Source organism: Monodon monoceros, unplaced genomic scaffold (genome assembly GCF_005190385.1).
Source record: "Monodon monoceros isolate NGI ecotype Baffin Bay Population unplaced genomic scaffold, NGI_Narwhal_1 Super_Scaffold_16, whole genome shotgun sequence".
In the NCBI taxonomy this organism is placed as follows: Eukaryota; Metazoa; Chordata; class Mammalia; order Artiodactyla; family Monodontidae; genus Monodon; species Monodon monoceros.
This window is the reverse complement of record NW_021703772.1, coordinates 22,060,431-22,074,875: the sequence shown is the minus strand read 5'-3', so window position 1 is coordinate 22,074,875 and position 14,445 is coordinate 22,060,431. Positions and strand designations below refer to the sequence as shown.

The following is a 14,445-nucleotide window of genomic DNA, read 5'->3' as shown; positions in this document are numbered from 1 at the left end:
AATAGCGCTTTTTCTGTTGTTGTTTTTTTTTTTGAGAGGAAAAGCAATATTTTATCTTAAAGTAGTAATATCCTTTGTTTCGTTATAGGATTTCAAATTGCCTTAATCTGTTTTTCATTAATACTTCAGAATGACTATATGAGAGCCTTGGAATAAATTTGTTTATAAAAGTGTGTGTTACTTTTAGTACTTAATGTAATAAAGGGAAGCACAATTGGAATTTGGTGCGTGAAGTTTCACATTAGGCTATTGAATGTATTTGTATTGCTAAATTTAAGTTGTATGGTTATTTAAGTACACTGAATTTTGTTAAAGTTATATTTTATATAATTCACAAGTATCTAATGCATGAGCTTAATAACCTGTGAATATTATTGTAAAATTAATGGGAGATTATTGAGACACTTTCTCATGGTTTACTTTCTACCACAGGGGTTGGCAAAGTGTGGCTCATTGGCTAAATCCAGCCCACCACCTAGCTTTGTAAATGTAGTCTGGTTGGAATAGGGCCACATAGTATTGTCGGTGGCTGATTGCTAACCACAGTCTTGGAGGTGGAACAGGGTCGCGTGGCTGCAAAGCTTAAAAAATATTTACTATCAGGCCCTTTACAGAAAAAGTTTGCTGAATGTTGCTCTAGGAGGTAAAATGAAAGAATATTTCTTATTGATTATTTCAGTTAAATGACTTATTAATCTGTTGTTTAAATCTTAGTGAAGTTAGATTGTATATGATCACATTGGGGTTTGTTGAACATTACCTTTTTCTGTATAAGGATGGATAATCTGTGATAAATACTACGTTTTAATTTTTATTTACAGGGGCTGATAGGATGTCCTCCTTTGGTGATTTTGTTGCATTATCTGATACTTGTGATGTCCCTACTGCCAAAATTATCTCTAGAGAGGTTAGTGGACATTCTGTATCTTGTCCCATGCATAACTAAGTAGAGCTTAATTTGTTCATAGTGTTTATTGAAACCATAACCTATAATATTTGTGTTTGGCTGTTGTGATCAAGTTTTATGTGTTTAATTCTTTAAAATTTTCTAGTAGTCATTGTCTTAATGCCAGAGTTACTGTTTCTGAAGAATAGAGGATGCTATCTTGGATGGTGACGTAATAGTGAACCTGGCTGTAAACTTTCATTAGGTCTGTAATGAAAGAGACTGTATAGTGAGGGGAATTATAAACTACTCTAAAAAACTAACCCCCATCAATTGAGTACCAAACAGGCATTCCGGAAAGGTGGGGGTGGGGCTGGGGAGATAGAGAAGAAGATGAAGGAGGTCAGATGCCTCGAAGAAGATGAAGGAGGTCAGATGCCTCGGAGGAAAACAAACAGTTAGCAGTTAAGGCTAACAGGGCCTGTGACTTGACAATATTTAGTTGCTTTAGGGATCCTTACCATCACCCCTGCCATCCCCAGGTGCCGTGGAGCTGGTGTGCTGCGTTATAGGTTACAGCACGCACGAGGCTTTGGGGTGTGATCTGTGACTTTCTTATCTTTATGATGTGTTAAATCTGATTTCCTCTGACCTCTTTTCTTGCTGTTGAGGAGCCTGCCTTGCCTCGGGTCATTTAGCCAGGTTTTGGCAGAGCCAGAATTAGAAGAACATGCTCTTTCTAGTACAAAACCTCCCTGTGAACAGAAGAGTAAAAAATCATTTTTCTTCCTAAGATACGTGTATTACAGCGAATCACTCATATATTCTTGGTTAAAATTGAAACAGACAACCAGAAGGACAGCCAATGAGATAAGATCAGCTGTAGAAAGTTGTATTCTAGCATAGACTTACCTTTTCCAAGTATAGTATTTGTATTATCTGGTGGAGGCAGAAACCAGAAACTGCTACTGCATTATTTATGACAGATAATTATCTCTAGATCGTTTAAGAGGTGTTCTCTAATTTTTTAAAATAGAAATTAATATTTAATACACATATAGGTATCTGATGGTATTATTGCCCCGGGATATGAAGATGAAGCTTTGAAATTACTTTCTAAGAAGAAAAATGGGAACTACTGTGTTCTTCAGGTTAGTGCAATTCACGTTTGAAACAGTAATTTGCTCTTCTCTTTTGTCTCTTTTTCCCCATATTTAATCTTTCCTTGATACTGGCACCCTTCTAATTTATCCTTCTTTGCTATGGTTTTTTTATCCTTAACCCTGCAAATTTTTTCTTCCTATTAATTTTTTGGGCTTAAGATCAAGATAGCTTTCCCGCCCTTACTTTTCATTTCTTTAAAAATAATATATTTAATGTGGTTTCCTATTCAAAAGGTATTGAAGGTTATTTGATGAAGTCTCCTCATCCTTCCCTTCTGCCGCTCTGTTACCTTTTTTAAAAGTAATAGTCTCAATTTCTTGCTCACCTTTCCTGAAATATGTAGTCTATACATATTCAGCAAATATTTGGATTTGCATTTCTTCTTTTTCTCCCCACTGACACAAATGCACACTGCTTCATCATCTTGGAAGTTTGTCCTGTATCTGTGTATCTTATCTAGCCAGTCACCAGTCTTTAGCTATTACACATACCCTGCAGTGAAATAAGCTAGAGGGAAAGTCCTGAGAATAAAATTAGGACTGGGTTGCAGACTGTCTGTATTGGTGACTTTGATAGATGCTGCTCGTTTTAAGGTTGTACAACCAATTTTATGTCTTAATGGGAATGTGTAAGGGTGCCTGTTTCCTAACACCTTTGCTAGCATCAAGTTTTTAAACATTTTTATCTTAGCAGTTAGATAGATGAAAATGGCATCTCATTGCAGTTTTAGTTTCTTATTGTGTGTGTGTGAACATCTTTTCACATTTAAGTGTTTTTACTTCCCTTTTATGAACTGTCTGCCCGTGTTCTTTGCCTGTCTTTCTAATAGATTGTTGAGTTTTTTCCTTACTGATTTTAACAAGCTCTTATACATTAGGGAAATTAGCCCATAGTCTGATCATAAATGGATAAAGCAAAAAGTTATTTGAATTGAAAGTTAAAATTCATAATACTGTTTTTCAGAAGGTATTAATGTAAAAAAAATTTGTGGAATCCAAATTCCATATATTGAAAGTTATTATTCTTCACTTTAAGAAACCAATAATTACATGGTTCACCATAGACTCCATGTCAGCTTTTCAAGGAAAGAAAACAAAAATACCACATTAAATGTAATACTTTTTAAAAAGCTACTTGACAGAAGTAGCTTTTTTAAAAGGTACTTAATCATTCAGTTAGCTGCCCCTGTATTTTCACTCTTAACTGTTTTTTGTTGTTGTTGTCATTAAGAGTAGTAAGTACTTCTGGCTATTAGCAGTTATTTGTAGCATCATGAAGAATGTTTTCCAAATCCTGAGCCTGACTCTGATCATGACCTCTTTAGCACCGGACAATATCATGTTTCAGGGTGTCAAAAGAACACCAGGGCTTCCTCAATATTCTGTTTATTTGAGAGGTTTTTTTATGACATCAGTTAATAGGCGGGCACATCTCAGTTTTAGAAATTTTATAATATAAAGGGAAAAGGACCATTTTAGAATTCAGGAAAATGCAGATTAAGCAGAATTAATATGAGGTCTTGCTTATAAGTTACAGATATCAGTGCTTTCTAAATCAAAGATCATCCAAAGGTTAAACAAAGAAATACTGTCAAATTTGGAAAAGTGTCTAGGGAGAGAGTGGTCTTATGCAGGTTATTCCCATGTCTTACTATCATTTCAGTTAAAAATTTGGGAGAGAAAGAAAGCAATGAATGACATATTCCTTTTCAAATAACAAAGACACAGACTACAAATGCTGTTCTCTCTCTTTTAACTTTTTTTTGTTTTGTTTTGTTTTAGTTTTGGCTGTGTTGGGTCTTCCTTGCTGCATGCGTGCATTCTCTAGTTGCGGCGAGCGGGGGCTACTCTTTGTTGCTGTGCGTGGGCTTCTCATTGCATTGGCTTTTCTTGTTGCAGAGCATGGCCTCTAGGCACACGGGCTTCCATAGTTGTGGCTCGCGGGCTCTAGAGTGCAGGCTCAGTAGTTGTGGCGCATGGGCTTCGTTGCTCCGCGGCATGTGGAAACTTCCCGGACTAGGGCTTGAACCCTTGTCCCCTGCATTGGCAGGCGGATTCTTAACCACTGTGCCACCAGGGAAGCCTACTCTTTTAACTTCTAATCTAAGTCTTAATTAAGTATTTGTAATAGATTCTTAGAAAAAAATTAGAGGTTAGTTTTTGTGCCACTGCCTATTTGTTAGCATATCTGTTTTAGTTTTTTTTTTTAAGAAAAAACCATATGTATAGTGCTTTCAGTTACTGAAACCAGAAATGCTCTGTTGGAATCATTGGTTCTAATGTTTGGTATAAGTTACAAAACCCTATAAGATTATAAAACCTATAAAAAATTTTGGAGCAAAATATTGGTGCCTGGCCATTCTATTACACCCATCCTGAAATGATCTTGTACCTGCCTAAGTTAGAAAAAATGCATATAGCCTTGCTTATAATGAAATATCTTGAACATAAATTAAGTGAAAAATTTTGAGGGATGTAGACATATTTTTTACTCTTTTAACTCCTTAACTTTGTTTTATTTAGATGGACCAGTCTTACAGTCCGGATGAAAACGAAGTTCGAACTCTCTTTGGTCTTCGTTTAAGCCAGAAGAGAAATAATAGTGTCATCAACAGGTCATTATTTAGCAACATTGTTACCAAGAATAAAGATGTAAGTCTGAAAATATCTGAACTGAATACTAGTAATTCAGTAGATCTGTTTTTTTTTTTTTTTTTTGGCGGTACGCGGGTCTCTCCCGTTGCGGAGCACAGGCTCCGGACGTGCAGGCTCAGCCGCTCCACGGCATGTGGGATCCTCCCGGACCGGGACACGAACTCATGTCCCCTGCATCGGCAGGCAGACTCTCAACCACTGCGCCACCAGGGAAGCCCAGTAGATCTGTTTTTAATATTTATATGCTTATGCATTTATTAAGGCCCATATTTAAAACTGGTCGATATGCAAAGAGCTAGCTCATCTCTGAGTTGTCAAGTAAGTTTGAGAACTCAAAAAATGAACAGAAGGCCATATTAGAAACTTCTGTGCATATGTATATATGTAGTTATTTACCTTCAATTCTACATATATGGGATCATGTCTTTTATAAATCTGTTCTGTAACTTGCCTTTTTTTCTATGCACTGAGCTACAAATGTGTTTATATATCAAGAAACATAGATCCACATCTTCATCTGAAAGGCCGTGTGGCAATCTGCGTACTATGATGGATATTTAAGCTGTTTCCATTTTCAGTGATGTGATGGGTGTTTTCACATAGTCACGATTTTGCTATTGTCCTGTTGTCATCTTTTAGAAGGACATATTCCTAGGATAAAAATGGTTTTCTATTTGTATTTACATGTATTATATCAATTAATATGCACAGCTCCCTCTGGGCGGGGTGTGAGTACTGTCAACTCTATTGTAAAGATCACAAAATTGTGACAGAGAGGACAGTTAAGACATTTGCCCAAGGTTATACTACAAGGAAATGGATGAGCTAGTAGTACTTGTTTTTCTGAAATCCCTTAATTGGGCCTTCAGTTTTAAAGGATATTTTTGCTGGGTCTAATGTTGGCTGTGCTTTCTTTTCAGTACTTCAGATGTGTAACTGACTTCATTGTTTTCTGGTCTTACCTGCTGGTATGGCTGGTGTTTTTGATTGCATGCTGGGCATTGGATATTGATGAAATAAAAATTCATATTTTAAGGCAAGGCAAGAAAAATTTAACATGAAACTTTTTCTTTGGCCTCCTCCTTCCCCTCTAGCGTGCATTGTGCATCTGCATTATGCGTTAACCAGGCTTCCCCAGTGGCAGAAATACCTGCTCAACCATAAAGCTCAATTTTTCTTCTTCTGGTGCCAGCCACGTAACTCCTTAGAAGATAACATTCCTTTCTCAATCCTGTGAGGGGTCACGATGAGCCACCACTCTGCCTTGTGTATGCAGACATCTTTGGTGAACTTTATGTACAATGCCAATATATCACTTCCCTTAAAGATAGTGATTGGTACAGAGCAGACTGGTCAGACAACGTGGGGAGATTCTGGGCTGCACCTAGTGGAAGTTCTTAGCTTAAATACTTATGACCTTATTAATAGTACTAGCTATTTTCTTTCTAGTCTGCCTATTTTACAAGATTATTGTTTCTTCCAAATATGTGACTGAGCGTTTGATAAAAATAACGATGACTAGGGGAGTTGAAATGATTGGCCAAATACATCTTTCTATAAGATCAGTGATTATAATAGTGTAACTATAGATATGGGAAGAAGCAATAAGAGGGAGCCATTTCCTGGACCATAATAGACTAGTAAATCAGGTGGTCCAGAGGCTTTTGGTTACTGCCAAGAGGGCCTAGTCCATAGCACATCGAGTGGCTTATCAATGAAATCCTTGTGTGAACTGAATGAGCTTTCCTAGCACCATGGGACAAATTAGTCACAAAATGCCTCCCAAACTTTGGTTGAAATTAAGACCAAAAGGGAGGGGATCGTAAAATAAAGAATGTCGCCCACCATCCAGTTTTGCAAGAATCAAGTCTTTAGCCACTGCAGTCACTGAAAGGAATTCAGGGTGAGGTACTCTGTGCTCTGGGAAAACTGACAAAACTGGCCCTCAGATAGTTATATATTTTCAGGAGATTTTGTGAACCCAGTTTCTTGTATCTTCCCGTACTTAGGAAAGCACTTAAAACCATTAACTAGGATGTCTGTTCCTCGAGAATAGCAGTAACCTTCTGCCGAGAAGTGTGATTGATTGCAGGTGCCCCTTCATCGAAATCACGTATATACTGGCCACCCCCCTTACCTATTTGGAACAGTTCTCAGATCTTTCTGAGAGACTGTCTCCTGGGTTCCTCAGGTTGTCTCAAATAAAATTTTCCATATCTTTTGTAGGTTGACTATTTGATCAGTTTTTTGGTCCGTAATATGAAAGAACCATATGGATATTTTGAGGGTCTGGATGGTGTTTTTTTCCCTTCATAGAGTTGACTTATGCGGGGCTTAGCTCATTTACCTCTTAGTTACTGCCTTGCAACTTGGAAAATGCCTTGAGGGGAAAAGCATCGTCACATTCATTTCTTCCAGCTTCCTTTATCTCTGGGGTCTTTGCCTCTTGCCTCTCAGTACTTGATATTTTATGAGCTCTGTGTTCAGTTTTTCTATTTGTTCTTAGAAAAGGATTAGTCTCTTAAGAAGTCATTTTGTAACAAGTGGACGAGTTGGCTATTGTTTCCCGGTCTGAATCCTGCGACTTTAAGTAGAATGCTGAAAATAGGCTTTAAAATCTTTATCAGGATAGTTCTGTTAATAAACATATAGTGATTAAGACATGATCTTTGTTGGTTTACTGGTTATTCTTTCATTTTTATCTTTGAAACGTAATGGTGCCCTGAAGTGAAGGAACATGTAGGAATCATACATAGAAAGATCTTTCAGTCCTTTGGAATCCACTCCTTTGGTCAAGGCCCTGAGGTACTGGGGTAGCAGTGTTTTTAAGCAGCTCACAGTAAAATGAGACTCTTTTTTTTTTTTTAACTTTATTAATCTGGCTGGTTAATGTATTTTTTAAAATACCAAAAGGGTATTGAGCTAGATTCCATGGTACCCATGCTGACAACTGTGTCTACCTATTGAGACTCTTACTTTTGTAAGTTTTCCTTGTAGTTTTATAGGTATTGGACTGATTAATTTAGTAGCACTTGATAGGTTTTGTGCCTCTGGCTGTGCTAGCTTGGATATTTTTACAAGGGTTTGATTTTAATCTTTTATCTACATCCTTTTGTACTTGTTCATATGTATTTTTAATGGAAATTTGGAAACCTAACTAAGGATGAGAATGATGGTATTATCCTCCTTTATATTCCTCTCCCTTCTTTTAAAACAGGTTTTTATTAATATTCCAGCCTCAAAATCATCAGATTATACTATTAGGTCTAGAATGGTTTCAGTCCTGAGGAAGCCGGAGAAGTGTAATGAGTGTGTGTTAAGTATTAACAAACATGCTTGAATTTTTCTGTCTTCTCCCATTTTTCTTGAATAATGCTTCAGTTTGTTTTATATGTGCCATGTTTATTACACTGGATTCTCTCACTCCCACCCCTTGACATGTCTAATAGTCCTTGATCCTAACTCGGGATACTAGGGTTATATTTGAAGGTAGGCAGCTAAGAAGGCTGGCTTTTGTTATTAATCTTTCTTAGAACCAAAGGAATAAAATGTATAGTTGGCAAAGAGCAAATACAGATAGAAAAGGATATACTATCAATACATCAATAGTACCTTAGTATAATAAATTCTTAAAAAATTCTAACAGTGGTTTTTAAGCTTTTAATTTTGAGTTTAAAAAGTAAAAATTATAGATACACATGCAGTTTTAAGAGTTCCCATGTATCTTTTACTCCATTTCCCCTAATGGACAGTGTCTTGCAAAACTATTAATACAGCATCACAACCTTGATAATTGACATTGATGCAGTCAACACACAGAACATGCCCCTCACTACAAGGAGGCTTCTGTTGCCTTTTATAGCCACACTCACTTCTCTCCTGCCTCTGCCTCCTCTGTAACCTCGGGCAACTACTAATCTGTTTCCCTTCCTGTAACTTTCATTCTTTGTACATTCATGAACAGGTTTTTGTATGAACATAGTTTTCATTTCTCTGTTCTAAAGACACAGGAGTGTATTTGCTGGCTGGCATCATAGTTGCATATGTAGTTTAAGAAACTGCCAGACTGTTTTCCAAAGAGGCTGCATCATTTTATATGTTACACCAGCAACATATGCATGATCCCAGTTTCTCTGCATCCTTACCAGGTTTCGGTGTTGTCGCTTTCTTGTTAGATAGGTGTGTAGCAATACCTCATAATTTTAATTTGCCTTCCCTAATGCCTAGTGATGGACATTTTTTCATGTGTTTATTTGCCATCTGTATATCCTTTTTTTCAAATGTCTCTTCATGTCTTTTGCCCATTTTCTAATTATATTTTTATTCTTGTAGCTGAATTTTGAGAGGTCTTTATATATTGTGAATACTAGTTCTTTGTTGGATATGTGGTTTGCAAAATATTTTCTCATGGTCTGTAACTTGTCTTTTTATCCTCTTAATACAGGATCTTTTCTAAGAGCAGAAGCTTTAGTTTTGATGAAGTCTGACTTAACAGGTTTTCAGTTAGATAATTTATCAATTAGCTGTGCTTATATTTTTTGTCCGCTTAGCATACCAACATAGATCATTATTATTCTTTTCAATTTGTATTTGCTCTTTATATTAAAGATAGTGACATTTTTAGTTATAGTAGTTGTTTCATTCGTTTGAACCGGTAGTACATAATACATTTTTGAATACTTTCTATGTAGAATATTCTAGGCAAACCAAAAAATGATCCTAATTTGGTTTTTCCTGAGCAGTCTTGGCTGTATGTGCATCACAGTTATTTGTAGTGTCTGTGAAAATTACGCTCAGTGCTTTTTTGTTTTGTTTTGTTTTGTTTTGCGGTACGCGGGCCTCTCACTGTTGTGGCCTCTCCCGTTGCGGAGCACAGGCTCCGGACGCGCAGGCTCAGCGGCCATGGCTCACGGGCCCAGCCGCTCTGCGGCATGTGGGTTCTTCCTGGACGGGGCACAAACCCGTGTCCCCTGCATTGGCAGGCAGACTCTCAACCACTGCGCCACCAGGGAATGTTTTTTTTTTGAACATAAATTTTATCACATCTCCAGTTATTCGGTGCTACTGTGATAGAGAAAATACTGTTTGTCAGTTTTGGAGTGGTTATGGTATTTCATATCTAGTGTGATACGTAAAGAGGTTTAAGCCAAAGTTTGTTGCAAAATGGCATCAATTTGAGTTTGTGACGCATTAGGCGTCGCACAGAGTTCCATGACAAATATGTTAAATATGATTCTTTCAGTAAAACATGATAGTGTCTCCTATGAACAGTTAATTTCACTCCCTCATTTGAAGGATAGAACTATATTATAGGTCTGTTATAAGGGACACATAAGATGCTAAAAGTTAAATGAAGGTTTAAAAAAAAAAGCCCCATTTACCATTCTGTGTTTTTTTAGTTGCCGGAATCTGCGCTCAGAGACCTCACTGTGGCCACCATTGCTGTCAAGTATACTCAGTCTAACTCCGTGTGCTATGCCAGGGACGGGCAGGTAACCAAGCTGTCAGACTCACCTTGGGAGGACTGTTGTTTTGCAAGATGATGTTCAAAAATCCATCCGTCTTGGGAACTAGACTGCTTGAAAAGGAAAATTTGCCAAGTTTTTCTCTTCTCGGTTTGTCAGTATTTACTCAGTAATGAATACAAAGTATCTTTGGAACTAAGTGTTAAAATTGTTCTTATTGCTTCTTGCCTGGAACGAGTTGGCATGTTTTGGGTTAGGGGACAATGGTTGCTAGGGAACTAGTTTTTTTGCTCCCCTCGTCCCTATCGGTAGCATTTCCAGTGAAGAGGGAGTAGAACATACTGCCACCCACTAGCCCATCGTTTTGCAGCATAAAGGGTATTTTTATTTATACTTCTAATGTTATTTTACCAAGAATCTGTAGACTAAGAGTTAACATGATGAAAAATCTGGTTTACTGAGGCATAATTTATATACAGTAAAATTCACCCTTTTTAAGTGTAGAGTTTGACCAGTTTGCACAGAGTATGTAGTTGTTTGACCGTGACCACTACCACAGTCAAAATATTGAACATCTTTTACTATCTGATGTTAAGCTAGGTATTTAACTTTTCCTGGTTAAAAGCCATAGGATGCGGGACTGAGCTGGCTCATCACTGGGCCTCTCCTAGCTCTAGGATAAACCTGGTTTTGCTGTGGCTTTAGCACTGTTTCTTCTCACAGTGCCTTGAGCTCCTCTCTAGCCATTTGTTAAATTATTTGGCCCGTAGGTGGGAGGGGAGGATGGATGTTAATTGGCATGTGACCTGGAAGACCCTTTCAAATTCGGAATTTAGGTGATTGCCTACTGCTGCAAGATTGCTAATCTGTAATACCAAAAACCTGGGAGACTGTGGCTACTTGTCTAATAAGTTCCAGCAAGACCACGCTTCACTACTGATGTCCAGGAGCTCTAGAAACTTCCAGATATTAATTAATAGCCATACCTCAAATTTCACTGAAGAGGTAACACATACCAATAATAGTTAAAACATGTTACACTTAACCTTTTTAATGACTTTAAAATTATTTGTATTTCTCTTATTTCAGCCTGATTTTCTTTTCCCCCCACAAAATTGATGGATTTGGGGGAATATGCACAAAAGATCCATTGAGAAGCGTGTTGTTATTCATTTTAACGTCCGTGTTCTTCATTCTTCAGGTTATTGGCATTGGAGCTGGACAGCAGTCTCGGATACACTGCACACGCCTTGCCGGGGATAAGGCAAACTATTGGTGGCTTAGACATCACCCACAAGTGCTTTCCATGAAGTTTAAAACTGGAGTGAAGAGAGCAGAAATCTCCAACGCCGTCGATCAGTATGTTACTGGAACCATCGGAGAGGTAAAAGGGCTGTCGTTGAGTGTGGGTGGAGTGTATTAGTATGTTTACCCTTTCTGTGTAACAGACTATCTTCATCACTACGAAGATAAAAGATATTTTTCTTGAAGTTCTGTATTATCTAAATTTACTAATCTAAACTTCTTCTGTCTCATTTACCTTTCTTTGGCGTTCTTTATCCCTTTCTGACACTACAGATCATATGTCTTTTTAGATTATAACCACTGGTTTAGTTTTGTATGTTTGTACCTCCCCTGTTGATTATAAGCTTTTTTTTTTCCTATAAATTTATTCATTTTTGGCTGCATTGGGTCTTCATTGCTGCGCGTGGGCTTTTTCTAGTTGTGGCAGGCAGGGGCTGCTCTTCATTGAGGTGCGCAGGCTTCTCATTGCAGTGTGTGGGCTCTAGGTGCACAGGCTTCAGTAGTTGTAGCACGCAGGCTCACTAGTTGTTGGTGCATGGGCTTAGTTGCTCCGCGGCATGTGGGATCTTCCTGGACCAGGGCTCGAACCCGTGTCCCCTGCATTGGCAGGCGGATTTGTAACCACTGCGCCACCAGGGAAGTCCCTATAAGCTTTTTTTTTTTTTTTTTTTTTAAAGATTTGTTGCAGCATGCAGGCTTCTCTCTAGCTGTGGCACGTGGACTCTCTAGGTGTGGTGTGCGGGCTCTAGAGTGCGCAGGCTCAGTACTTGTGGCACGCGAGCTTAGTTGCCCCGTGGCATGTGGGTTCTTAGTTCCCTGACCAGGGATCGAAGCTGCATCCCCTGCATTGGAAGGCGGATTCTTAACTACTGGACCACGAGGGAAGTCCCTGATTATAAGTTTTGATGACAGGGGCTGTTTTTCACCCATCTTGGGTGTCTGTCACAGTGCCAGTCATAATGCTTACTATGTGAGAGGTGTGTATTTAACATTGCATACAAATTACTTGATAGCAGGTAACAAATGTCCCTCTACATTTTCTACAAGCTCCATTAACAACTCAGTGTACTTGTGTTATATTTCATGTTCTTTAATGTTTTCTACTTTGAAGCAAGTATATGGGAGCATTAAAATTGCAAGTATTAGGTAGCCTGCTAAAAGAATAGGATTTAGCCCAGTTTCTGGAAATAGAAATGCTTAACAGGTACTGGATGCAAAACACAAAGAGAAGCTTGGTAATCAAAAACTCAGTGGTCTTCTGAGGGGGCGAGTCAACTCCACTGGGCTGTCCATTCAGGGATAGGAATCCATGACATGATCAACAGGTGTCGTTGGAGAGTGTGCTTTGTAACCAGGAAATGCTTCAAACAGTGAATAAGAATAAAAGTATATTGTTTAAGCCTTTTGGCTTAAACCCTAAATAGAAGTACTTTTTAAAAATGAATACTGTTGAGTCATGTTCTGGTTGGTCTATTAGACAGACTCTGTACTTAAGACTAATTATTGTAGAAATGTACTTCTAGAAATTATCTGTTTCTTTGCTTGCTTTGATACAGGGATATAAAGCAGTAGATTTAACTTAGAGATTAAAGAACAAAATATATTTGGAATAAACTGGCTTGTAAATGGTACAGTCTTTATTTGGTACACTTAAGATTAATTTTCTTTCTTAATGAAATGTTATACAGCATCAAAAAAAGGTTCTAGAAATATGGACTTGGGTATAAATGAGTCATTATTTATAATTAAGTCCTAGGAAAAATGCCCAAGTGTTTTTCTGGCATTCTGATTTGTATCAGATAGTACTGAAGATGGTGTAAAACCTGTCTTTCCCCTCTGCCCCCACTCATAGGGTGAAGATTTGATCAAGTGGAAGGCACTGTTTGAGCAGGTCCCCGAGTTATTAACCGAGGCAGAGAAGAGGGAATGGGTTGACAAACTTAGTGAAGTTTCCATCAGCTCTGATGCTTTCTTTCCTTTCCGGGACAATGTAGACAGAGCTAAAAGGGTAAGTGTGGAATTGGTGTGTGTATGGATTTGGTCATTATGCAGCAACCACTTCAGAGATGCTGCTTCTGATTTTTCATTTCTATGAGTTATATTATATATCCAGGCTATGATGATGTGATATATCAGTAACATCTAGAGTATTATTTTGACTTCTCCTTTTGTTGTATGGACAACCCAAATCCCGTTATTTTGCCTCTTGACCGAATAAGTCTGCAGCGTGAATCGTTGTTAGCGGGCATTTGTTATTGGGTGTGACGGGTTGATCCTGGACGTGTTTTGGCATGAGGCTGTGTTATGAGAGTCCGTCTCTGTCTCCCCCTCAGAGTGGCGTGGCCTACATCGCTGCCCCTTCCGGTTCCACTGCTGACAAAGTTGTGATCGAGGCTTGCGATGAGCTGGGAATAATCCTCGCTCACACGAATCTCCGGCTCTTCCATCACTGACTTCTTCACGCATTATTTTATACCCTTCCTATGTGTAGGTGAAAAATCACATATGGAATTTCGAAAATAACCTTTTTAAAAAAATAAAGCATTAAATTTTAATAATCTTGGAGCCATAGTGTCTGGTAGTTGTATTTAATTTGTCTTAGTTATAGGCTCTTTAGTTTGACAAACATTACACATGGTCATTTGTAAGAAATACAGGAGCATCCGTGCCTCCTGGGGCTCAGCTCATCCCAAAATGTTACCTGTGTGAACATCTGAAAATCATTAGGTAAACCAAAGAAACTGAGCAGCCACCATAGCAGGTGGCGCAGGCACCTTAAAGTCCCGCTAGTTTACTCATAGGGGATTCTGCTCATGAGTTTCCTCTAATCATAGTTCTAAAGAGTGTGGTTGACTACCTTCTAAACAAACAGCAGATTGTAACCCGTGGACTAGGAACTTAGGGGCGATTAAAGCTTCTGTTGGCCCGACATTAGGATACTGCCAGTACTTCCTTTTCCTGTGTTAAGTGA

General features: G+C 38.3%; 1 protein-coding gene across 1 annotated transcript in view; it reads left to right on the top strand.

Moving 5' to 3' along the window:
• ATIC (5-aminoimidazole-4-carboxamide ribonucleotide formyltransferase/IMP cyclohydrolase) overlaps window positions 1–14,021 on the top strand; it is a 30,461-nt gene extending 16,440 nt beyond the window's left edge. The window contains exons 10-16 of the mRNA XM_029226103.1: window positions 822–907; window positions 1,948–2,037; window positions 4,573–4,701; window positions 10,104–10,196; window positions 11,371–11,553; window positions 13,327–13,482; window positions 13,808–14,021. Of these exons, the coding sequence (XP_029081936.1) occupies window positions 822–907; window positions 1,948–2,037; window positions 4,573–4,701; window positions 10,104–10,196; window positions 11,371–11,553; window positions 13,327–13,482; window positions 13,808–13,927 (857 nt within the window). The 3' untranslated portion in view covers window positions 13,928–14,021. The remainder of the gene's footprint in view (window positions 1–821; window positions 908–1,947; window positions 2,038–4,572; window positions 4,702–10,103; window positions 10,197–11,370; window positions 11,554–13,326; window positions 13,483–13,807) is intronic.
• The last annotated feature ends 424 nt before the right edge of the window (window positions 14,022–14,445 follow it).